The sequence below is a fragment of the Neodiprion pinetum genome, chromosome 4 (assembly GCF_021155775.2).
Source record: "Neodiprion pinetum isolate iyNeoPine1 chromosome 4, iyNeoPine1.2, whole genome shotgun sequence".
Taxonomy (NCBI): Eukaryota; Metazoa; Arthropoda; class Insecta; order Hymenoptera; family Diprionidae; genus Neodiprion; species Neodiprion pinetum.
Window position 1 is genome coordinate 25,063,939 of NC_060235.2, and position 23,525 is coordinate 25,087,463.

Genomic DNA, 23,525 nt, shown 5'->3' on the forward strand with positions numbered 1-23,525 from the left:
GCATCGATGGAAGTCTTGGACCCTACCGGCTCTCAAAGTCCAGACAGAACCGTCGAAGCTTGGTTACCCAGAAGCTGGCTTACCGTTAGTTCGCCTCAGAGTGGTCATTACGACGGCCACTGTGCATCCAACGGTCTTTCGAAATTTCATCCGAGTAAGACGGATTCTAGAATCAGCACAGTGTAACCGTGTTGCCGCAACTTTCCCAATTAGAGGGACTCACCTGCTGAGCTGCGACCCTTCGGGTGCCTGATTATTGCCGCCCTTCTGGCTGACCACCGTTTATCGGCTGGGCAGTTAGAGAGCTTCCAATCCACGTGGTGTTGTGGTCGTGGTGCGTTTTTTTCAAGTTTTGAGGCAGTTTGGTTGATTGCTCTGGTGACTTCTTTTGCTGATTGTCTGTGCTCACCACGTCTTTCGCATTTCAGCATGCAGTTCAGTGAAGATGAAAAACATTTCTACCCTAAGCCATTGCATTCTATACCAGGTTATTTCGTTAAAATGTCATGTACGCAATTCAACGCCGGATAAATCCGCGTTCGTTTATGCAATTCAGGGTGCATCCGACCGATATCAGCCTGCACACAGGCAACTGAGGATACATTGTACCGAATGTCGATTCGTAAAATGTATCCTGAATTGCATACGTTCAGGCGGCTTTCGGCAAAGTGTACTCCGAATTGCATAAATTTATGCGGAAGTACTTTATAAATTGTGCAGTCGACACTATAAATTAGGCATTGAGAAACAGATCACAGGGTTTCTAGCGTAAGGCGGGTTGGTATCGATTAGGGGCTGTCGAAAAATTTGAACCACGAGGGTCGGGTCGAGGGGATGCGGGTGCGTTCCGAGACACGTTTAAAGAATTAAGTCTTGGTAATACGAAAGAAGATTCTCGGAGCCGAGGTCTGAAAGCGAAGCATTGTCTGCATCGTAAGCCTGGCATTCAGTAGCCTCCTGGCTTCGCGTATAAATTGCGATGGAGAACCGGCGAAGGCCGGGCGAAGGGTTGGGCGCGGCGGGGTAGGTTCTACGGGTCAGGGGTAATGGGGCGCGGAGAGGGACGGAGAAATAAGAAATTAAGAGAGAGTCTTAGAGAGAATAAAGCTAAGAATTAAGACGGGAGCGAAGAGAAGTAGAATGGAATGAGCCGCGGGGCTTAAGGACCCTGGATTGTTACTCGCGGGTCATTTAACAAAACAATTTCGAGTTAACCCCATCTTTTACTTTTCTTCATTTTTTATTTCCCCTTTTGTTTTGTGTACTTTGTTTTTTGCCTCTATGACGTTTACTTGTCATTGCACCAACTCCGGTTACACATCAGCCGTAATCGATTCAGTCATTTCTTCATTTCTGACATTGCAAATAGGTACAAAAATATGTCATCTTCGTCGCAAACCGTCTTATTAAGATATTTATTGAACAAAATCATCCGACGTATTCAATCTGTAGAAAAAAAAAAATTCGAAACAATGCGAGTAACAAATTTTTGTTGATTGTTAATTAATACATTTTAAATTCATTTCAGGGTACGTTTCCAGTATTCGGTAGTCGACGAAATAATTACGTTACTCACTGCGTTGTATTTTCAAACGCACTTTATAATCCATTAGCCATTGCGTGCAAGATAATTGATTTACTTGCACACTTTTTTTTCATCGTAAGCACTGTTTTTTTTTAAATTTGGTTTTGGTTTTTGTTTTGTTCAAGAATGAAAGAAAAATTAAGAAATAACAGGTTTTCTATTGATTACAAACAATTCCTCGACTCCAGTAATTTTTCCGTAAATTTTACGTTCACGATCATGAAAAACAACGAATAATTATACAATTTTCACAAGGGTCGCTTAAAGTCGGTGTTATTGTACATAGTTATGTAATCTGACCTGATTCGAGATTCGTTTGGTTGGAAAACGGCGTTGGCAATTCGTGATTAATGGGATATTTTAATTGGAATAATATAATGATCGTAACTGGAGTGTTAAGAAAGCGATTGTGTAAGATATAATCCTTTGTTTTAACCGGGTCAGAAAATTGTGCGATGCATTTATAAGGTACATAATAAGTAAGCATATTACGAATGAACCTCCTCATAATTTGCGGCTGGATGATTATTTTTTTTTTTTTTCACCCTCACATTAGGTGCTTATTTCTCTTCTCACAAACGGCAAGGAAGACGGCTTGAATTGAGCTAAAAAGAGCAAAGAAATTCAATGCCCGTTTTGTGAACAGTCAATGCAAAAGCGATCGCGTCTTCGACGACGCGGGTATCTACAATATCAGGGGTGAGTATTCAGGCTTTTTCAGAGATAAATAAAAGTAAAGCGTAGAGCAAAGATAGGTGGTGCCGTGTACGAGGAAAGGGGCTCTCTTTCTCTCTTTTCGTCTTCCGTTCGATGCCCAAGAGACAAAATAAATATGAAATGTTTTTCATCGCACGGTTGTGCAGGGAACGTGTAATCCTCAAACGAGGTTCGACGGTTCTTCGAGGGATGGGAAAGATTTCTACCAATTATCGATACCGTTCCTTTTGATCTGCGTTCGCGAGCATCGTGTTGATTTTCAAAACTGTTACGGTGTACGTTTGCTTGTATGTGTCTCTAGGTATAATATACACAAATATATTTATAAGCATATGTATGCCGTTTTATTTGCAAGGCGAAATAAAATTATTGGTGTGCAAAAAAGGAATGAAAAAGAGGAAAAGACGATATCAAAGAAAATTCAAATAAATCGTGCTTCCTATTTTTTTTTTTTTTTTTTTTGCCGGGAAAAATACGGCGCTTGTAGCTGACGTCTGGCCGATGCTTTCAACCCGTTTTGCTACTTCACTTTTATCCATTTGAGCAGAAAGTTTTCGAACGACCGATCGGGTATATAAATAGATATGTCCATATGAATTAGGCTCCACGTGAATTATGCCAATATCATTTATACTATGATTTGATAGTTTTCAGAAACCGATAAACTATACGGTAACTTCTGAGCAGGTTTTATAGTAATCAGTATCCAAGCAACCGAATATGCTATATGTTGTTAAAAATGTTCCAGTCAAATAGGCAACATTCGAATCATTAATCTTTCAAAGCGGTGTTAGTAAAAAATGAGCACTCAGAAATCCTTTCAATTGAAGCAGGCGATAATTGTTCCGATACAAAGCACGACAAGTTTTGAAAATTAATGGAATTCAGTCATTTTTTCACGAGACATTACTATTTTACTATTCTAGATTTTCTCTTCCTCTATTAATATTAGTTAGACAGAGTATAAACTAAGAAACTGATCACATCGTAGTTCATGATGCGATGTATAATTTCTCCGTGTCGAAAAAAGCCGAGCGTTATTAGGTATAATTTATATGGGGCATTCCATACCAAACCGATCTCCGTATGACCCTCACCATCGGCGAATTTTTTTATTTTTTAGTATGGTGCAGAGTGTAAAACACACATTTTTTACCAGGGTTTAGAATTTTTGGACCACGGGTTTGATTTTTACTAATCCCAAAAACACGAAAACCCAATTTTCAAATGAATACCCCTGATCGATTAATATCAAATTTTTCTAATGAACTCATTGATGAAAAACAAAAATTTTGAGACCAAGATTGAAGTGGTTAAGTTCTTGATTTAGATGCTAGAAACGAAATAAGTAATTAAAAAGTGATAAAAATCGAATTGAATAGAAATTTATATTTTATTTCTTCTTTCTCACTTCTCTAACTTCCATCTTGATCTCAGAATTTTCGTTTTATAACAAGGAATTCATGAGAAAAATTCGAATTCAATCGATCGGGGCTATTCGTAAGAAAATTGGGCTTTCACCTTTTTGGAAGAGGTAAAAATCAAACCCGTGGTCCAAAAAATCTAAAACTCAACGAAGGATAATTTTTTATATTTTTTCTTTACTTCACACCATACTTAGAAATAAATAAAATCGGCGATGGTGAGGGTCAGACGTAGGTCAATTTGGCGTGGAACGCCTCATATACAAAGCGATATAAACAGCGTAGACAATTCATCAAGATCTCCGATTCATAAAAGAGTTGTAATCCGGGGTCGTCGGTGCTTTGCGATGAATTGAAGGGGCAGGTGGCAACGCTGGCATAACCTCGGCTCGCGATGGGGTGGCGAAATAGGGACCTCGGGGTTTCAAGAGGGGAACCATTGTCATGCTAAGTAACCGAACTTTGGAAGAAAAATTCTGTCATTTTTCGAGCTTCGAACTGGCATTTATACGCGCGTCGATTCCGCATTCAAAACTCGTCTTTTATATCACCAACTTTCGATTCACGGAGTTTGCATACTGCGAACGAGTACAAGCGAATACGCATTTAACGATTTACAAAAGGTGTTCTTTACAAATTTTAGCTCAACATTGTAATGCCTGTAATTAAAATACAAACCTAAACATATTTGGCAACACTGCACCTTTCGATAGAAGGAAGGAAAATTGAAATCCTAGTTCGGTTTGTGCATGAAAATCCGTAAATGGTAACTTAATTCTAAGTTATTCACAACCCGCAAAATTCATCCGAATAGTTTTGCGCTCATTCTGTGTGAGCTGGGTAATCGGACCTTCCACTCCACGACCAGCCGCGTCCGAAGGTAGATTAATTCCATTATGACTGTTAGTCCACCACTCGAGGATCCCCCGTAAATCAAACACCCTTCAAATAATTAACAGTTATTTTAACTGCCCAACCTGCAGCCGAACGTGTATACGATACACGCATCGCGATCGATGCGTCCATCGGAAACCGTGAAATTTACAACTTCTGATAAGCAAAGTCGACCTGACTAATGCAAATTGTATATTTTCAGCATCAAACTATCAGAAATTCGAACAAACAAATGAAAATACGCACGATCGTAACTCGATGAATGAAATATTTTTATACCACGTAAATTTCGTAGGTGAAATAATTCCATGACGTTAAAATTTAGCGGATAAACATCATACCTCTTAATTTAATATCTGTACTTTTTTAATTAACAGAGATATTTTTATGACCCTTTCGTTGTTTTCTTTGAGTAAATCGTCAATAAAATCAAGATTGTTCAGATATGACGAGTGAATTCTTATTATTCTGCAATAATCTGCCTCATTACCAGGTGTACTGATGCGTGCAATATAATATTTTATCACAAAATATTGATTCCAGTGAATTAACTGGAGAATATGATATATTGTTTAGCTTTTGTGGGCGTGAATAAATCACGAGATTTGAATCTCACTATGGACGATTGTATCAAATTTCTGGTCCTCCGTAAACAAGTGCACGCATCTATATTTGTGTAATTAGCTGACTACCATTAAAATGATTTCAGCGTTATTCTCCGTTCTATGATGATAAAACTCAGGGTTATTGGAGAGCTAATGATTTACTCAATTTGAGTCTCGAAGTTTTCCAAATATTGATAACCATTGCATCAATAGAATAATTATTAATTTGAAATCCCTGAATTTTCGAAATCTCGGTTGATTTGTATCTAACAGAAATATTCGTTTCAAAACATCAGGCAACCGCGATCTCGTCAGAGCCGTGTTATAATTAATTAATTACGCGTAAGAGAAATCGTATTGCAATTCCACGACTCGCTGTATTCGTTTCAATTTGTTCACGGCTCCGGTACGATTTTAGTCCATTAATTAAGTTCGAGTCAGAGTTGCCAACGAAAAGGACATTCGGCTTGGAATACTCGCCCCGAGGGCATGAGATTGGCAATTAGGTAGGCGGTAGCAAATGTAGATGGAGGTGGGATGTATTCCTACCTTTTTGGAGATAAAAAAAAGAAAAAAAAAAAAGAAACGAACATAATATATAAAAAGTGTTGTATCTACTAATAAAAGCGGTCTTACTTTTAAAAGCAACCGCTGCTACCGTTGCCGGTAAAATAGGGGGGGATTAGTTCGTACCCAGGAGCACGGAGGCTTAAGCATTGATGAGGTTTTTAAATGGGTTCTTCTTTGACGGCGACGAGTCGTGGAGGGGTAGGCAAAAGAAGAAGAAAATGGGAAGGGAAGTGGCAGACTATACTCGCCGTAGTCCGGGGCAGGAGCGGGGGAGAAGAAAGAGGAGGAGGGGGGGGGGGGGGGGCGGATATTTACCGGGAGATTAAAAAATCGAGGGAAAAATTAAGTGTTACGGGGGCACGAGCGACCCCCGCCCCCCTCCCCTACCTCCCAGACTTAATTCCATGTAATCCTCGCTAAGATTTCCCCCAGCGTCGCGACGCCCTCTGCATGCCTGCTGCATCGCGACCCCGTTACGGTGGAAACTCGAGGGCAGTTGTGATCGAGAATCTGCAATCGATTCCACTTGCGCGATGAAATTTTTATCGTTGCAATAACGGTTCGAATTTTGTTGAAATTGAAACAAAAATTTTGCATTAGTAACTATCGGATGTGATCGTATCATCAATTTATTGCTGCACCAAGATCAAAAAGAATAGTAACATACGATAGGTTTTCTCGTTAGAGTTGAAGAAATTCATTTTATATTGTATCCGTGAGTATATTTCGAACGGTTGGAATAATATAATGAGAAAACTTCGTTCCAGTCTTTCCAGTAATCACAAAACTGTTATGTTAATACTCTACCATCAAATTGGATAGAACTCGGAGTTGTTATAGATATTTTGAAATGATTCGAGCGGATAAAGACAAATTAAACGATGCTGGCATATTTTGTTGCAAAAAAATAGTTGAAACTTCTTCCAGCTGTTGCACTGCTATGACAGTTCAACTGACCGAGATTTCGCTCGCAGCCTCGACTCCGATACAACAATTTCCACCGATTTACCGTCATCCAAAGGACAGGGCGATGCTGGCAAATAGTGCGCAGTAAACTGCAAGCGGGCTCCCGGACGGTCGGAGAGCTTAATTGTAAAATAATTAAATAAACTTACGGGTTGATTACTCGAGGTCAAGTCGATGTGTGGGCGATACAAATATTTAGAGGCTGGACTGGCCGCTGATGTTATTAGCAAATTAGCTAACATCAAAGAAAAGCTTCGCGCCGGTCACTCACTCCGCTAATGGAAAGCTCTCCTCTCGTCCAACGCCGACCTGACCGTCCCTCCTTGCGCCCTCCTCACGTCCTATTCCAGTCCTTCCCATCCTTCCACGGTGCATCCAAATACTTTGATATCTCGTACGCGGGGCGAAGCATTTTGCCACCCCACTGCCTGAGAGCCACAATTTTATAGAGTTAATGCGGGGGCAAAATATCAGTATTTATTCAGTCAGTTGGTCCAAGGGAACCGGTCACTTGTGATTTGGAAAGAATGTGCAAGAATAAGTCATTCCAATTGACTTGCAACTTTTCTGGATCAATTTAATAAATGCACTCGAGTCAACTTATAATACATTAAGAGTTAATAATTGATTATTTGGGACAATACCAGACATTCGTGGCGCTCTGCCTGCGATCTTGTTTTCGACTGAACTCGACTCTGTACAGATAAACACTCTTGGTTCTCACACACTCACTCGGTATTAGGATACATACGTGTAGGTCGGATTCTGTTTACTCAATGTCAGTATACAATACACAGTATAGATATATGTGTGTACAATATAAATGTATAGTACATACATCAACAAATCTGACCAATCAGACGAAGTCTTTTTCAAAGCTAGCTTACCACTCAATGGAGTAAATTAATATGTTTAATAAGTGCATGGACTCGTTTAATTTTGTTAGATGCCATTCAATTTCATTTCAATGAAACAGACTATAATGAAACAGACTATTTATTGAAATCAAGTAATGCTTTCTCTGTTTTTTCTGTGAAGGTATTTGGTCTTTGTTCTAAGGTAAATTACCAGGGCGTAGAATTGATTGGACACCGACGGATTATGGTCGTCGGTTCTGATTTTTAGATTGTATTCCTCAAACCCGATGCACCTTCCGTCACTAACACTTTCGCACATGATATTCACTTACGTTGGTCCCACTTTCTTCGTCAATGTTCCGAGTGATACTGTAGTGTATACCTGTTTTCTCCCGTGAAATAAATAGGACGAAAGTTTACTTTTTTGGTCCGCATTTCATTCACCGATTTGTAACCATTTATTGTTGATATTTCGATCGTGAAATCCAAGAAAACGGGTTTCAGACTACTGTAAGTAGTTACAGAGATGGTATTTTTTTGTCAAATCAAAACTATAAAAAAAAACATGATTTTTTACTCTAGGTAATTAGATTAAAATTCTTTTTTATCCAGAAATTCAAATTTTCACACAAGAAATTTCACCTGTACTGCGAGAATTGAGTCAATTGTTACCGAGTCCGGAAATTAATTAGAAACATTTTCCTGCAGATAATCGATCAGTAAAAAAACTAGTTTCCCGATTTCGATTATTTTCTTATTCTTTCAACGATTAGCATCTAAATGCTTTTTAAATTTATACACCGTAAACTGTATTAATACGCTTGGAAAAACGTCAAATCTATAACACTTGAATGTAACTCTAATATCTAAACTAAGTATCGAAATATTTTTTCACAAACTGTCCACATTGGTGTTTTCAAAAACGGAAATATAGTTTTTGATACGTTAACTAGAAGAATCGTATAAATGAGAATAGAAATTGAGTAACTCAACAGGGAAAAAATTAATGATTTTCGGAAAAAGTTTGACTTGAATATCGAAAGAAACGACAAACTTCATGATCATCAAACTTCCGATGTCTTGCGATAAAAGTTCGAGCAATTAGTCGGCGATCGGTACTCAGAGCCGATAAGGTAACGTATTTTCTTTGAACAAGTGCAAATACGAATGCAAATGAGGTAGACATTTCTGGGAAGATGGTGCCCCGCCTACCGGGGCGCATCGAGGGGTATTAAGGGTGATTTTTTCCAGGTTCTGCCGGACTAAATTTCGCGCCTTAAGCCCTGCGTGTAATCCCGCCCTTAATATTCAAAAACGTGATCGCCCTGCCAAGTGCTGCCCCAAGCTGCCCTCTGCCTCTCAGAGGCTTTCATATGCTAATTGGCATCCGTCATTTTCTTAGAACGCCGACTGCGGTGGACTTTTACCGTATCGTCTCGCGAGTTCCAGAACCTTCCGAAATTTCCGAAATCATAACACACTCAGACACTCCATTTTCGTCATTGCTACTTTCTGGCTTTAGCACTGTAATTGATAGACGGATAAAAATTGTAGGTTAGAGTTCAGAGTTTTTCCTTCCCAAATCGAATCGAAAAATTCTTCCACATCCTAAAGGTGAATTCTCACAATTATCGCAATCACAGACGAGATCGAACATTTTTTGAGATGGTATAAAGTTTTGTTAGTTTTGAGTGTTTTGAAAGATTCAATTCTCAGCTCAAGACTTATTGCATTACATGTATAGTACAACTATTATAGTTTGCTTATATTATGTTGATATAACTAACCTCAAGTAAATTTCCAAAGCTGTAAAAAAAAAAAAAATTCAAACCTTTGAACGAGTGACGATAATTTTGCTGAGTCAATCGCAGCATCCGCAATTGCGTATTGCGTAAAATTCGCTTGAAAGTAATTTTTTTATTCTACAGTCAACGAACGATGAGTCATTGATACGAACTACTTGAATCAAGATTAATTTCTACGTACTATGAGCTACGCTCTGGGTGAGCATGTTTTACAACGAGTCAACAAATTGCAACTGTGAGGCGTAAGTTCGGCCCGACTCCTCGAATTCTCAAGGAGTTTGCTTTTCACCTCGTCGAGAATGGGCCCTGAATTGGAAATGAAACAAAGGGCCCTCAGACTGGAGGGCATCCTTGCGCGGGTTTTCGACGTGGCCCATATACGCCAGTAGAAGACAAGGCGTGTGTGTCACGCAACTTTATCAAGCGAGATATCTGTTGCCGTATCTACGCGAAGATAACACGTGGACTCGAATCACCGCGCCTATAGAAGCTCCAGCGACCAGATTGTGCCTCCGCGGTTAATTCTCTCGTCAGACGTTTCATCCGGGGTAAAAAAAAATGCTCGAATTTGAGAAAAACAACGGGCGAATTCGTGCCTGAGATAAAAAAGAACTACGGAGTATCGCTTATCCTTTCACCCTGAAGTATTTCGTCGAACATTAAAGTGTGTCGGGAACCTCGGTGAGTCGATACATGCAGTTGTAACAACCAGCCTCGAGTCACATCGCGAGGTGTGGATGATTCGTCATCGCATCAGATCAATCTGATAACGAATTACGCTCGATCGGTTATGAACTCTCGAACAGTGAAGTGAAGAGTGTTTCTCACAAGGATCGAAATGGCGATCGGACCTCAGAGGGTGGTAAGGTCGGAACTCGAGGGGGGATTGTCAGGACCCGCCAATCCCATTCCAGATGAATCCATCGACTGTGGTTGCGGACAGATGTCCTGCCCCAAACTTGCCAGGTTCGCCACGCGAAGTCTGTTCGTTGGTCTCGTTAGCACCATCGGAACAGTCCAGGCTGCGGCTCAAGCCTACTTCTTGATCACGAGTCACACTATTGCCAGGAAGTTTCAGTTCGATCCGACCATCATCGGTAAGTCAAAGAAACATCATTCTCTTGCCTCCTTCGACAGTGGAAGAAGACCCTTGTTTGTGACCCACGGCTCTCTTTTATCCCTTTCAGAATGGGTTGTTGTTCTCTCATGCCTGACCCCTGTGTTCGTTGGCCTCCTCGTCGCGTATTGGGGCGACAGAATCCACAGAGCCGCATGGACCGGGGGCTGGGTAATGGTGCAAGGTGTCGCCTATATTTCGCTGATCATTCCACACCTGGCGAGCAGTGACGAAGTGGAAGCTGAGTCGACAAACGTCACCCACATGTCACTCTATTCTGGTAGGTTTGAGAGAAATGAAAGGGTGCAGGTAGAATCGATATTCACGCCAGTGAAAGTGAAGCTCATCGAAAGTATCGACAGGAGTCGATTGTAGTCACGTTGATCGAGTCACACTACGAATGCTTGAAACCTGTTAAGGATCGTGAAATTTCTCTGTCAATAAAATGAATATATCTGTCGACAGATGACAGTCCAGAGCTCTGCTCCCCGGAGACGGCGTCGTTGACCATGGACAGCACCGACACGGGTTACGTGATTCTTGGTCTGCTGATCGTCGTGCAAATCATCTCTGGAATTGCGAGCGTAGCGTATTACGCGCTTGCACTATCTTACATTGACGACAACACCAAGAAGAAGAACGTCGCTATCTACATCGGAGTTGTTCTCTCTGTCACGTGCTTCGGAGTCTTGCTGGGCTGCTTGTTGGCCTGGTTATGCCTGATGTGAGCAATTTGACTTGAGGCTATAAAATAGTTAAAAGTAAATCCAAACACTTTTGGTACACTGTTGGTAGTGTTCGGTATATTTAATGACGTAGGATGTTGAATTTAAAGAAGTTGGTGATGATTATCTTCAACAAGCGAACGCATCTCTGGCAGATGGTGTAAATTATAAACTGAAATGACAATAAATGTGTTTAGGATAGACTCCGAGAGCTTAAGCAGAGTGGATACTTACCAGGAACAAATTGGAGCATGGTGGCTAGGCTGGCCGATCCTAGGAGTTCTTTTAATAATTCCTGCTTTCTTCGTTGCTATATTTCCGAGAAGATTACCTTCAGAGGTGAACGCATGTACCTGATATCATTTAATACAGCTGGGTGTATGAAAAACATTAAATATAACATAAAATCGATGAAATTCTAACGATGCCATTGTACAAAACGAGTTTTTTTAGGTTGTAGAACAGGCTGCAGCCTCCATCTTGGACAGTGCAAATGGGTCCAGACGCAGCAGCTTTAAATCCTACAACCAAGCACTTGCCAGTACTGGATTTTTTCGATCAGTGCTCAGGATGTTTGAGAATAAAATAATAATATTCAATGCACTGGCTGCCTCGTTTGCCATAACCGCATTGGTCAACTTCATGGCGAATGAAAGCATTTTTCTCGAGTCAAGGTACTACATCCCAAGGCCGACGGGGATGTACCTTGGATTCGGTGACCCATGGACGTCCAGATTAGTCGCACGTGAGCTCGCTTTGATCTCTAGTCATTTCGAAGAGACAATTCGGTCAAATAAGCAAACAAATTTGATAATAATAATTAAGGCACAGCTACTTTTATGACTGCCAAAGGATATGCCGTTTGATTGGTGACATTCAGCATTCCCCTGCAATAAGATATCATCTTCAATTATTCTCCTCAGATATCACAAGACCCATCATCGCGGGCTCGCTAGTCATTATCGCTGGTCTAATCATCGCAAAGTTCAGGCCCGCAGCGTCGTATGTGGCAGGATACACCGTCATAGCCATGGCTTTAACGGCAACAATTTTTCTAGCTCTAGCGTTTGCCACATGCGACAAGCCGTCGATTGTTGGAACCTACAGGGATACGTAAGAGAAACAATTATCCACTTTCGATTTTATTGCTTCGTTGACGAGTCGTCGAATACGAAATCACCAATTAAAAATCTATTGCATGGTTAGAACAAGGTTTTTAAATACGAAATATTTAGATTCTGCTCTGTAAAAATACTGCCGGTGAATATGAATTTTTTTTTTTCTTATGCAATTAACATATACTGTTATTAAATTTATCACTGAAATACTTCAGCAGACTCCTCAATTTACAGATTGATACTCCTCAAATACTGCAACAAAAATTGCCGCTGTTCCCGTGACGCGGACTTTCGCCCAGTGTGCGACGAACAAGGAAGATTCACGTTCTACAGCCCGTGTCACGCGGGCTGCACGACTGTTGAGTTCGTTAACAACACCAAGTACTACAGCGACTGTAGCTGCGTTGAGGAGATGCTGGGCTTGGGCAACATCGATGCTGTGGACGGACCCTGCGGCTCAACGAGTTGTCACATCGGTTGGATAATTTATCAGGTGAGTACAGACCAGTTATCAAGAATCCATCCGCCATCTCCTCCGAATCTATGATCAACGACTGTTCGAACCTCTGATACTAGGTGAGCTCGGTTCTGATTACGGCGTTGCTCGCTACGGCGGCGGTGGGAAACGTGATCATAGTCTTCAGGGCCATATACCCGCAAGACAAAGCGTTGACCGTAGGTTTCCACATGGCCCACATAGCCATGCTGGCTTACATGCCTGGAAAGATGCTGTACGAACGAATCGTGGCGAGAACTTGCAAGCTTTGGGGTACCGACGAAATCGTTTGCCGCTTATATGACACTGACAAGCTTGCCGACTACATCTGCTACCTCTCAGCGGCCATCGCTGCGATAGGTGCCATATTCCAGTTCCTCGTCTGGTACTTCAGCAGGAATCTTAAGCTGTACGGATACCCCGAAATTGATCTACCCGAGGACACCGAGCTCCAGGGCGTGCAAACGTCTCCGTTACTGGGAGGCGTTGTGGAACCTCTGCCAGCAAAATCTGGTAAGTAACGATGTGTGCAAGAGTGTAACCAATCCTGAAGGCAGGTGTACGTCGTGAATAAAAATCCTGTGAGATCACTTGAAATCAGTTGAAGTCATCAAGCCACTTCAAGTAACCTATAGTGACGTAAAGTTATTAAGTCGCTTAAAGTTCCTTAAAGTTAATTGGAGCAATTTGAAGTTATTTCAAATCACGTAAAGCCTCGTGAATTTACGTAGAATCACTTGATATCTCTTGAAAGTTCGTAGTCGTAAACCCGTGAAAGCACTTAAGCCACTTGAAGTCATGCAGTCATGAATTTTTTTGAACTCTTCAAGTTCTGAGGTCAAGTACACGCGAAACTTTAGAAGCGGTTACCCCTTGGAGATTGATTCATCACAATCATTTATCACAATCACCAGTTGATACCGTAGATGAAAACCCTGACGACAATCCTGGGAATGTTGATACTGCCGTGACGCCTACTGTGCATTCAGTCACGGCAGTTCCTCAGGAACGAGTCAACCAGCCTTCGGTGACGGAAGAAGCCAAGCAAACGAGCACTCCACTGAAATTCGGACCTTTGGGTCCAGGCAACATAAGGACGAAGAGTACCGAGCCTGCCGTAACCGAGGCCCGAACGGCAGCGGAAACGGAAGACGAGCTGGACTCATCAACGGATGACGAGACGCACACGGTAGGGCGAAAACGCAGCACCGAAATCGCTTACAGACCATTGGAATTGGACTCGGACGTCGAGATTGATCTAAGCAGTGCGGGCCCGAGGACCAGGAGGAACGTGATCAGCAGAGACTTCGACCCTGTACTGAACAACATCGGGATAGCATCCTTTCCGACACAGGATTCGCCCAAACCGGCAATCGAGTCCGACGAGGAGGACGGTGTCTACAGGGAACGACGGAAGTCGAGGCCGAGTAGGTCCATGCAGAACGTGAGCTCGTTGAGCCCTGTCCAAGAAAGAGTCAGGGAGTTCGAGTCGAGGAGCGACAACGACGACGGGTTTTCGAAGACTGACAGCTTTGAGTACTCGGCCAAGGCTCCGCAGCGACCAAAGAAGATCACTCCAGAGCTTGCGGCGAGACGCGAGCCCTACAGGCTCACCGGGGACTTCAACGAGGTCGGAATACCGATTTTGGACCTTGACAAGGAGCCGACGACCCCCCTCAGTCCGGGCTTCCAGATCCAGAGCATTCAGGCCAGTCAGGACAACTTTCAAGGTCATCTCAGCCGCGAAAATCTCGACAAGATTCCCGTCTACGATCCGAGCAAGGAGCTTGGAAGCCCTGAGAGTCCGATAAAGTCGGAGCAGTATAAGCTTGAGGACGTTGTCGCGGAACCGGAAGTTCCTCCGCTGCCAACCAGTCCACCACCACAGAGCAGCGGGTCTTCCGGTTTCGGCAGTCTGCCTCTCTCGGACGTTGAAGAAAACAAGGCCTCGGCTAGGTCCCGGGAAAATCTCGGCAGTGACAGTCCATCCACTTCACCTGGCGGAACCAAGCTGCTAACATTGATTACAGATTTTTAAGCTGGGTTCGAGCTCGACCGCTCATCGCGCGTCACTCTGAATAGTACAAGGAAACATGTTATTTTATATATTTATTCAATAAAACAGTTATATGCTGATTTGTGCTGTGATTCTGCAACTTGCCTAATTTTTCACCGTACAGCTTTTACACATTGGCATCGTGAAGAGCACCTAACGACTGTAACGTAGTCGAATTGAGTAACTGAGTCTTGTTAAAACGTTATAGACATGCAGGGCATTGAGATTATGCTTCGAGTTTTTAAAAAATTACAAACTGAATCACGAAAGTATTCTATGATCTGGTAAACAAGTTTCTAAATTCTCTGTTACAATTCGTTATCTATTACGATTATTCAATTTAGACTGTCGTTGGCTTGCTCTCGACAAAATCATGTCGTCAAAATCGAAATTTATCTCTTACACTTTCACTCGTCACTTAACCATCCTAAATTTCCATTTCATTCTGACTCTTTAATTTCACGTCAAGTACAGACATCAATTCCTAGAAAATTCAAACTTATCTGAAATGTAATTAGGTAAAAGAATTTTCGAAGCATTAATGTTGGTGACTTCGTACTAATAATATAATTGACCGCGAAATTGTTCGATGCCACGAAAATTCATTTTCGGCCAATGACGCCCAATAATAAATTGATTTTCAAGCTTTGGATAAAACTCGATTAGTCAAACATTGAATGTTGAAATTACCTGATTAATAAGTTGTTGAAAAACTCATGAACGCTGCGTGCGTCATCCAACGATTGATTACGTATCTTCCTTGTCTCGTAATTTCTCATTTTTATAATTCATCAGCAGTACTGACGGCTAGCATAGTGGGTGACCTAAAGACAGCGAGAATATTATAAAGCGGATGACCTAGAGTCTAGACATGGAGACATTCGAAACGGATAAACTTAATTATAATAATACAATGTATCATTATTGTGCGATGACGGTACTGGGTTTATTTTATACTACTAAAGCGATTGAACTTTTTTCGAAGTTTTCCTTTAAAGTGTTTAGATTTTTGTTTAGATTTTTATTGCCATCTCCAGGTCTTACATTCCCGTCTTGCAAGAATTATTCACCTTGGAATATCTGGGATTGACACGATTTCTGTTATTCGCGCAAGTGCTATAAATTACATATAACTTGTTATAGAATAGTATAATGACGTCGATAGGTATACACGTAGAAAAATATGCTTCCGGTACTTGTACCGCTGAAATGGTCGTACCTATACTGTATAATTTAATTATAAATATCTAAGGAGATGCTTAAGGTACTTTGGGAAGTCTTGTTTCTGACGATGAATTCGTTTTTATCATTCTCGAGGGTGTTCACTCCACTATTTCCCTCTTGGTTCACAAGTGTCAGCGGTGTCTTCAGCGATGTCCTCCAGCTCGATCTCCTCGTCGAAGATCTTCACGTCCTTGACAAAGTACCAAACGCCCACGTCGAATATTGTACCAATTGTGACAAAGCCTGTAGTTATAGGAATACTGGGTGAAAATTTATGCGCATGAATTATGAGTGTACAGCTTGAGCTTCGATCATCCTTCGAAACTAGTGTTCATGCTCACGTGTATTACGTGAACATCTTATACTCACTTGCGGCGGTAAAGTTCAACAAATATCTCAGGGCCTCTCCGTTGTAGAGCCAACAATTTCCTGTTCCGGTACAAGTTTTACCCCAAACCAAACAAGTACTGTCTGAAAAAAAATCAAAAATTGTTCAATTCTTCACATCGCTTATATCCGTGATCATTTTCTTTCTTTCGACACTCCGAATCATTTCCATATACCGTGAGTTTTTTGTGAAACTCACCGCCTAAGGCCAGTAGGTCAACAATCGAAACTCCGATTGGTATCATTAGATGTATTTAACATATAACCACGGTATTTTTTTTACCGTTGACCGGTAAGTTTCACAGAAAACCCGCGGTATAGTCTAGAATTCAATCCCTTCAATCTTTACTTCAGTAATAATGTTTCGCAGTTCTGTCAATTAGTTTATCGCCTCTATATCTCAAACAATGTTTAAAATGATGTACTTCTATTATCTTGCATAACTTCACAAAACAAATCAAAATCGTTCAATACGGACAATTACCAGAAAGGTCGCACTCCGTCTTTTTGTCTCTAACGAATTTTGGTTATTTAACGTTTTGATTATGCCCAATTGTGTATTCGATCGTTCCTCAAGTAATCTTGCGATAAATTGACGATAACTGATATAAAGCAATTCTGCTGGAGATTTGGCGCTTAGCAGAACTATTGACTATAAAACAAAACTTGAGGTTGAAACATTCGAAGTTTGGAACGTTGTACCGTAAGAACCAATTAACCAATTCGAATGGGGTTTGTTTTATTCAAAATTGTATCGATCGACCTTTGTTTACGTAATTGTATATTTTCTTTTGTTAGAATCAAATGATAGAAAGTCGTCGACAGTAACGGCAACCTTTTTACTAGGTGTCATATTTTCCGTGCTCAAAATGTTTCAAAAACCGCTGAACAAACTTACATCAAATTTTATAGCGTTCTTGGATAATTCATCTTTTTACCCATGATCTAAAATTTCCTATAATTTTTCAAACAATAGGCGTATGTTGACCGTTTGAGATTGGGGTTTAATTTTTCGTTCGAAATTTACAACTTTGTTATTTAACTCATTAAAAAAATATGATGATAAGAAAAGTAGAATTGTGGTAAAACGGATTAATCATCCAAAAATACCGTCTCCAAATTTAAACATAATTAATCAAGCCGCTTTTGAGACATCACAGGTACCACAAAACGTATCACCGAGTGAAATGATTAATTATATTTTCAGTAAAAATGCTTCCTAACTATTTATTCTAATATGAAAAATTATGTAAGCGAAACTCTATCTACATAGTTACAAATTAAATAAACCCCAATCGAATTTAATATTCGGTTATCGAGGTATGAATTCTCTAAATTCATCCACTATTTCAGCCATCTTATCGTTATTATATCTTACAAAAGACTCTAAAACATACCCATAATGAATCCAAACAGAATAGGCGATGGTATGAATGCGAAAAGACTCATTATTGTCAAACCAAATCCCATAGCGACGGTCTTGTCCTTTTCATCGACGCACCTCACGGAAACAAGAAAGTTCGAGGCTCTTCCGGTGGCACCGCTGAACTTCAGAAGACAAACAACAGCGAGAAAGACGTAAAACTTGTCCATACAGTCGACTGGACAGGCGCCGGGAAGGGCGGTGCCCAAAATTGGCATGTCCGCAATTTTTGTCGTTGTTTCCAAAAGTTCAATGTCCGTGAAGACCGTCACGTTGGAGGGAAGGGTGAGTGAAAAAGCCTGCGACGCCTTTGGTTTGACGCAGCTGCACTGGGTAAATATTTTACTTCCATTTTCAGCGACCTGGATCGAGAATTACTCAATTAATCTTGACTCAAGAAATGTGATTCAGAGTTATCATCTTATTTCTCGTGAAGATGGTAAGATTCGATAAAAAAAAATATTCGTGCATGCATTGATATTTGCCTGCCAGTGAAACGTGATGGGACTTATCGCATTTATCAATCAAACGGAATCAGTGGAGAATTCTTTATTTTTCTGCTTCAGTTGCTCATGTCTAGAGTAGATCGGTGAAGTAGTCATGATTGAAAAAACGTGGATCGAAATTATATAAATCATTCTGGCGGTTCTAATTTACAAAAGTTTCGACGTTCTTGGAAATACAAACCACTTCTATTTCTCGTCATTTCCACTAATTAGCATTCACTCGAGCGTCTGGGGGATTTGAATTTCGAAACGTTAAACCCGAATTTCATTCACCCAGAATTTTGACCGATGCTCAATCGATGCTGCATAATAACTGACCTGGAGGTTTTTGCATCCAGCATGGCAGGCGGAAATGAAGGTGTGGCCATCCTCCGAGCAAACTGGATTATAGGTGACATAATCACAGGCGCAGTGTTCGTTGCACGGTAATTCGGTACGGAGTTCGCCATTGGGAAGAACGAAGACCTGACTGTCGTTGGCGGAGCAGCCGAGGAAGGCGTAGGATACCATGCCCATGACGGAAACGGCGCCGACAATGACGTTCCAGGCGGCGAGGTAGCGTGCTGTGGGCTTGTACTTGGAGATGACGAGCCCTGAGAGGAGAATGCCAAAGGCACTGAATACGAGGCCAACGGTGCCGGTGATGAGGGAGGCGATGGAGGCGGACTGCTTGTACTGCATCTCTATGTACTTGGGCATAAAGATCCAGTATGGTAGGTAACCAAAGAAGTAGAATACCGCGGCGAGGTTGTTGCACATGAGAGTGGTGTTGGTCAGAAGACGTTTGAAGGTCTTCATCATGTCGGAAATCGAGGTGGGCAGCTCGGTTTCCTGCTCGTTCGGAAAACTTGCCGCCGATTTGCTCTTCTCCAGGGCCAAAGCCTTCCGAGCCGCGGCCCGCGGCAGCGTCTTCGGAAAGAGGGCGATTATGCTCGCGAATATGAAGAGCAGGATGGCCAGGATTATCCAGCCCAACCACCAGGCACCCAGCCACCTTGGGTCCTGGGTCGTGATGGTCGGGGTCAGGGTTGGGCTGATGTAGAACTTGAGGGCGAAGGAGGCGAGGCCGTAGCCGATGGCGGGGCCCAGCATCCGGAGGAAGTAGGAGAAGCTGATCAGCGCCGGGGTCTTCGACTTCTTTATGTTGTCGTCCATGTAGGAGACGCCCAGAGTGTAGTGGAGGGATCCGCCCACACCGGATATCAGCTGGGCTATGAACAGCAGCACCTGGGGCGCGAAGTTCCCCTCCGCCTCATCGCACTCGGCACCCCGTCCCTCTTTGCCGAGGCAGAGGTTCTTCCGCTGCTTGTCCATGAAGACCGTAGAGTTCTTGGACTCCAGCGGTCCGTGTTCCTTGGTCAAGGCCAGTGCGTCCTCACCCGGACCGTACATGAAGTGGGGCAGCATCGTTAGGCAGCAGAAAACAACGACCTGATGATGATACGTGGATGCACAGTTTATACAGCGGATACCTAAGGTTACGCACAGCGATCGACTCATATTTCAGTTATTGCTGGCAGATCAAACGCGTGTATTTTGAACCGATAGGTGACTACTCGTCAACCAGACGTTCACGATTCTCCGCTGCGTTGTCAATTTACAGCTAACAGTCAACAGTTATAGACTTGTCGTCATCAGAGCAATGGTCAAGATTTTGTTAATCCTATTACATTTGCTATACGGAGAATTCTACGTGATATCAAATTTTTGTTTCGACTTTGTCTTGATCTCTATGTCTTTGAGAATATTCTGAAACACAGCTTCCACTTTAGGCTTATCGACAGTCATTTGTACCACATCGCAGGTGAACATTCACACCGTATTTCTGTCAATTGAGAGAAGTATTTTTCATGTATTCATTCGACAGTAATCCCGAAAAGTGTGCTACCTGGGATGTAGACCCAGGGGGACGCGTATGATGTCGCAGTGTAATGGAAACGACGAGTGTGCAAATATGATCGAGTTATCAGACAGTCTCCGCGCTGTAAGCATCGCGACGTCAATTGACAATTAGTTACCTCTGTTAAACGCGCGGTAGGTAGACCAGCTCTCGCGTGGAAAATAATGAATCGAGCTGTACAATGGCGAGGGAAGTACGAAGCGGGGACTGGGATTGTTTTTCAGGAAGCAGAGACGGTGCACGGTGCTACTGAAAATTGACTCAGACGCCGGAGAAGAGACTTACCGTGTAAATGCCCAAGGCGATCCATCTGGGCCTGTGACCTCGACCGGCGTAATAAGACAGTACGACGGATACAAATAGTTGGGAAATGTCATTGCCCACGCTAATCAATCCTGTTGAGAATAAAAGCAAAGTGAATTCTCTTTGACGCGTTAATCCCGCTCTTCAAACACGATTCGGACCGAGGATGTTCTTACCGGTAGTTTTCGAGGGTATCTTGAACCTCTTCTCGATTGTGGTGATGGTCCCGTTGAAGTAAGCAAAGCTTGCGGAGAATATGCAGCCGAGGACACCGTAGAGGAAAACGTAGGCCTTCTTGTTCGCGAATCTCTGTAAATTCGGACCGCGGAAACACCAAATTCCACACGCGGTGTCCTCGGTGATCGGCATTTCTCTGAAGACATCTTCGAGCCCTCGGTTCGGAGCCGTCGGCGTCTGAGGCGACGAGGAAGGAACTCTCAACAGGTTGACATGCTCCGGACCGTTTCTATCGTGGTTTGAATTATTGTCAGGCTTCTTCATGCTGGCAAGACTTCTGCTCGACGGTGAGCAGCTATTGCGACGATTTTATCTCGGATCGGTTACCCAGAAGACTGTTGACGCGTTGTAAACATCGTTGAAAAATTTTCAATCTTCTACCCCGGCCAGGTGTGCCATATTTACGTGTATTCTCTCTACCGCGTAGCAGCCGTGTTTCTATTCTTCTATTCTATCTTATCTTTTACTCACTTCTGGATGGAGTAATGTCTAATTCACATATTGCGTAATTCTAAACACCTACGAATCACCGCATGATAAAGGACGATAGAGACCGGATGAAAAAGGGAGAGTTCGGATTGTAGGATTGACTAAGATGGGAAAAAAAAAAAACCCCGTGACGCCGAGCTCGAGAACGAAAGACGCTCTGCCGCTATACCGTTTCTCTAACAACTGACAAGAGAGATTATAAATAATAAAGTCTTCTTTATCGTTTATTTACGCTGCTTCATGCTCGCTATAGCCGCACAGTCCCGGTCTGCTCGCGGGTATGCGCATGATGTTCCAAGGAACACGATCACTGCCACCCACCGTTAGAGGCTCTAAACTAAATGTAGCAAATTAACCGAGTGACTAACGCGAACTTGCAACGTCGTCCGGAGAGACGCGCAGCCCTAATTAGACCTAAACGCCGATCGAGCCGCGCTTAATGAATCCGCATCCGAAAAGTGCTGATATTCTATCCCGACTGAGGGCGAGATCCTTCGGCTGTTGAGACGTATTGAGGATCTAGGAACTCCGCCACCCCCACCTCGCGAATCAAACACATCCAGCGGCTGGATCTCCGTGTGCGTATCTCGCAAGACGTTTGTCCGTCCGTCCGTCCTGCTCTTATCAAACGTATCTAGTCAGTCACCACCTTGCCGTGCCGGCCGTAGCCCCCCCCCCCCACCACCACCGTAATATTCCCTTACAAGATTCAAACCGACAAGAGCAAACGGCCGGTCCTTTTGCCACGAAGTCTGCACGGAATTCTGCGACGCTTCCTCTATTTTTCATTTTTTCATCACCGGCTCATACCGTCATAAAAATCAGCAGCAATTGGTGCAACCTCTCGCCGGGGTTTGAGCAGAAGTTTCCACTTGTCGAGTCCATTCGCTGCAATGGAAAAATGGGGAAAATCCCCGCGATGGGATTTCCCGAGAGATGCTCGAAGGTTCTCACTCTCCGAGACTTCAGAGATCGGACCACAAGCGTATATCGGCATGAGGATGCCCGCGTCTTGTCAGATAGCTTACTCCAGAGCGAACTTGCTGCTCACATTGTGCGTCCATTATGGCTTAATAGAGCAGACTTACGTACTCTCGTGTATGTACGCTTGAAACTCTTCCTCCTATATTGCTGTCTTACTTAATCGGCGTATTGCCCACCGTGCATGCTCGCCGAGCGGTCCTCGCTAATAGCGATTTACTAATTGCTGAAATTTCATTTTTCATTAGGCCGAGCATCAACTTCGTAGTAACTGAAAGTAACGCCAAAAATGTGTGATTCTAGACATCCTTGACATTTGGCTGTTTTTTTTACTTTATTATAACAAAATGTCGTATATCCGACTGTATTCCTTGCCGTCAAAATGTCACTTTCGAATAATTATCCTGACCTCGACCATCGTCTCAGTGTCGCCATAATATTTTTTGCGTCTCGAGATAATATGTTCGAATACCTGGATTAACCTCGATCAGCTTCTGATTCTCGCTGTCTCAGATTTGATGCAGTTTTTTTTATACATATTGCCCTCAGTCTGAAACAATCACTCGCTTTTGTTTCTTTTTTTCAAACCTCGTCGTTTACAGAGACTATTGCACAAAATTCTGAGTAGGATAATCGTAGTTTTGATACCAATTTTCAAACTATAAACTCTTGTATTTAATTTATATAGTTCTGAAAAGAACTTTTTAATAAACATAATTTTAATGACTCTAATACTTGTTTTAATTTGGTAAGGTTATTAAAAAATACTGGTTTTGAAGAAAAGTGGTTATAAAAATTCGAAAACCAATTTAATTTGTGGTGAAAAAAGTGATGTGACTAAACAGTGAATTTGATCTTCCATTTTTATTTTCAAACATTGTGACGCTGATATTTTTAGATTGGAAATACAGTTTCATGTGTACAATCACATGGATTTAAAACACCATCGAAAACTTGAATGTTCAAGTGCAAAGAAAATGTTGTTGCTGCGAAATATAACTGGACAAGTCGCGAGAGTCAAAAGTTACGCACATCAAAAGTGTTGGACGCAATTATGAGCCTTAATTTTAATCGGTTTTGGAATTTTCGTTTACAACTAAGTTCTGCAACCAAGTTAACTATATCGGTGAGAGCATGGAA

The 23,525-nt window shown here is 42.2% G+C and overlaps 3 protein-coding genes across 5 annotated transcripts in view; 1 reads left to right on the plus strand and 2 right to left on the minus strand.

Annotated features, from left to right (window-relative positions):
* dve (SATB1_N and homeodomain domain-containing protein dve) overlaps positions 1 to 7,437 on the minus strand; it is an 80,179-nt gene extending 72,742 nt beyond the window's left edge. Inside the window, exons 1-2 of the mRNA XM_046621672.1 lie at positions 7,406 to 7,437; positions 6,911 to 7,189 (exon numbers count right to left, since the gene is read on the minus strand). Coding sequence (XP_046477628.1) covers positions 6,911 to 7,003 — 93 coding nt within the window. The 5' untranslated portion in view covers positions 7,004 to 7,189; positions 7,406 to 7,437. The remainder of the gene's footprint in view (positions 1 to 6,910; positions 7,190 to 7,405) is intronic.
* A 2,471-nt stretch (positions 7,438 to 9,908) lies between these two features.
* On the plus strand, positions 9,909 to 15,169 carry LOC124216305 (solute carrier organic anion transporter family member 2A1). Of its 2 annotated transcripts, none has more exons than XM_046620647.2 (9): positions 9,909 to 10,520; positions 10,611 to 10,820; positions 11,006 to 11,264; positions 11,463 to 11,604; positions 11,719 to 12,010; positions 12,189 to 12,378; positions 12,618 to 12,876; positions 12,960 to 13,392; positions 13,794 to 15,169. In XM_046620647.2, the coding sequence occupies exons 1-9, from the start codon at positions 10,262 to 10,264 to the stop codon at positions 14,915 to 14,917; spliced, it is 3,168 nt and encodes a 1,055-aa protein (XP_046476603.1). In that variant the 5' UTR covers positions 9,909 to 10,261; the 3' UTR covers positions 14,918 to 15,169. The 2 variants fall into 2 exon arrangements, with proteins under 2 accessions (XP_046476603.1, XP_046476604.1); XM_046620648.2 differs by having other exon boundaries at positions 13,806 to 15,169.
* Oatp58Dc (Organic anion transporting polypeptide 58Dc) lies at positions 15,009 to 21,922 on the minus strand. Of its 2 annotated transcripts, none has more exons than XM_046620649.2 (6): positions 20,855 to 21,916; positions 20,661 to 20,770; positions 18,794 to 19,906; positions 17,944 to 18,331; positions 16,529 to 16,630; positions 15,009 to 16,402 (listed from the first exon to the last, which is right to left on the minus strand). In XM_046620649.2, exons 1-6 carry the CDS (start codon positions 21,177 to 21,179, stop codon positions 16,266 to 16,268), a joined length of 2,175 nt encoding a protein of 724 aa, XP_046476605.1. In that variant the 5' UTR covers positions 21,180 to 21,916; the 3' UTR covers positions 15,009 to 16,265. The 2 variants fall into 2 exon arrangements, with proteins under 2 accessions (XP_046476605.1, XP_046476607.1); XM_046620651.2 differs by having other exon boundaries at positions 16,261 to 16,402; positions 16,529 to 16,626; positions 20,855 to 21,922.
* Positions 21,923 to 23,525: the final 1,603 nt, after the last annotated feature.

Excerpts from the sequence above, each read along its gene's own strand:
- LOC124216305 (XM_046620647.2), top strand. The coding sequence starts at position 10,262 with ATGGCGATCGGACCTCAGAGGGTGGTAAGGTCGGAACTCGAGGGGGGA. Across the intron at positions 10,821-11,005 it reads CCACATGTCACTCTATTCTG|ATGACAGTCCAGAGCTCTGC; the intron begins GTAGGTTTGAGA and ends ATCTGTCGACAG. Across the intron at positions 13,393-13,793 it reads ACCTCTGCCAGCAAAATCTG|TTGATACCGTAGATGAAAAC; the intron begins GTAAGTAACGAT and ends CACAATCACCAG.
- Oatp58Dc (XM_046620649.2), bottom strand. The coding sequence starts at position 21,179 with ATGAAGAAGCCTGACAATAATTCAAACCACGATAGAAACGGTCCGGAG. Across the intron at positions 18,332-18,793 it reads CTGGATGCAAAAACCTCCAG|GTCGCTGAAAATGGAAGTAA; the intron begins GTCAGTTATTAT and ends TTCTCGATCCAG. Across the intron at positions 16,403-16,528 it reads GTTGAACTTTACCGCCGCAA|GCTTTGTCACAATTGGTACA; the intron begins GTGAGTATAAGA and ends CTATAACTACAG.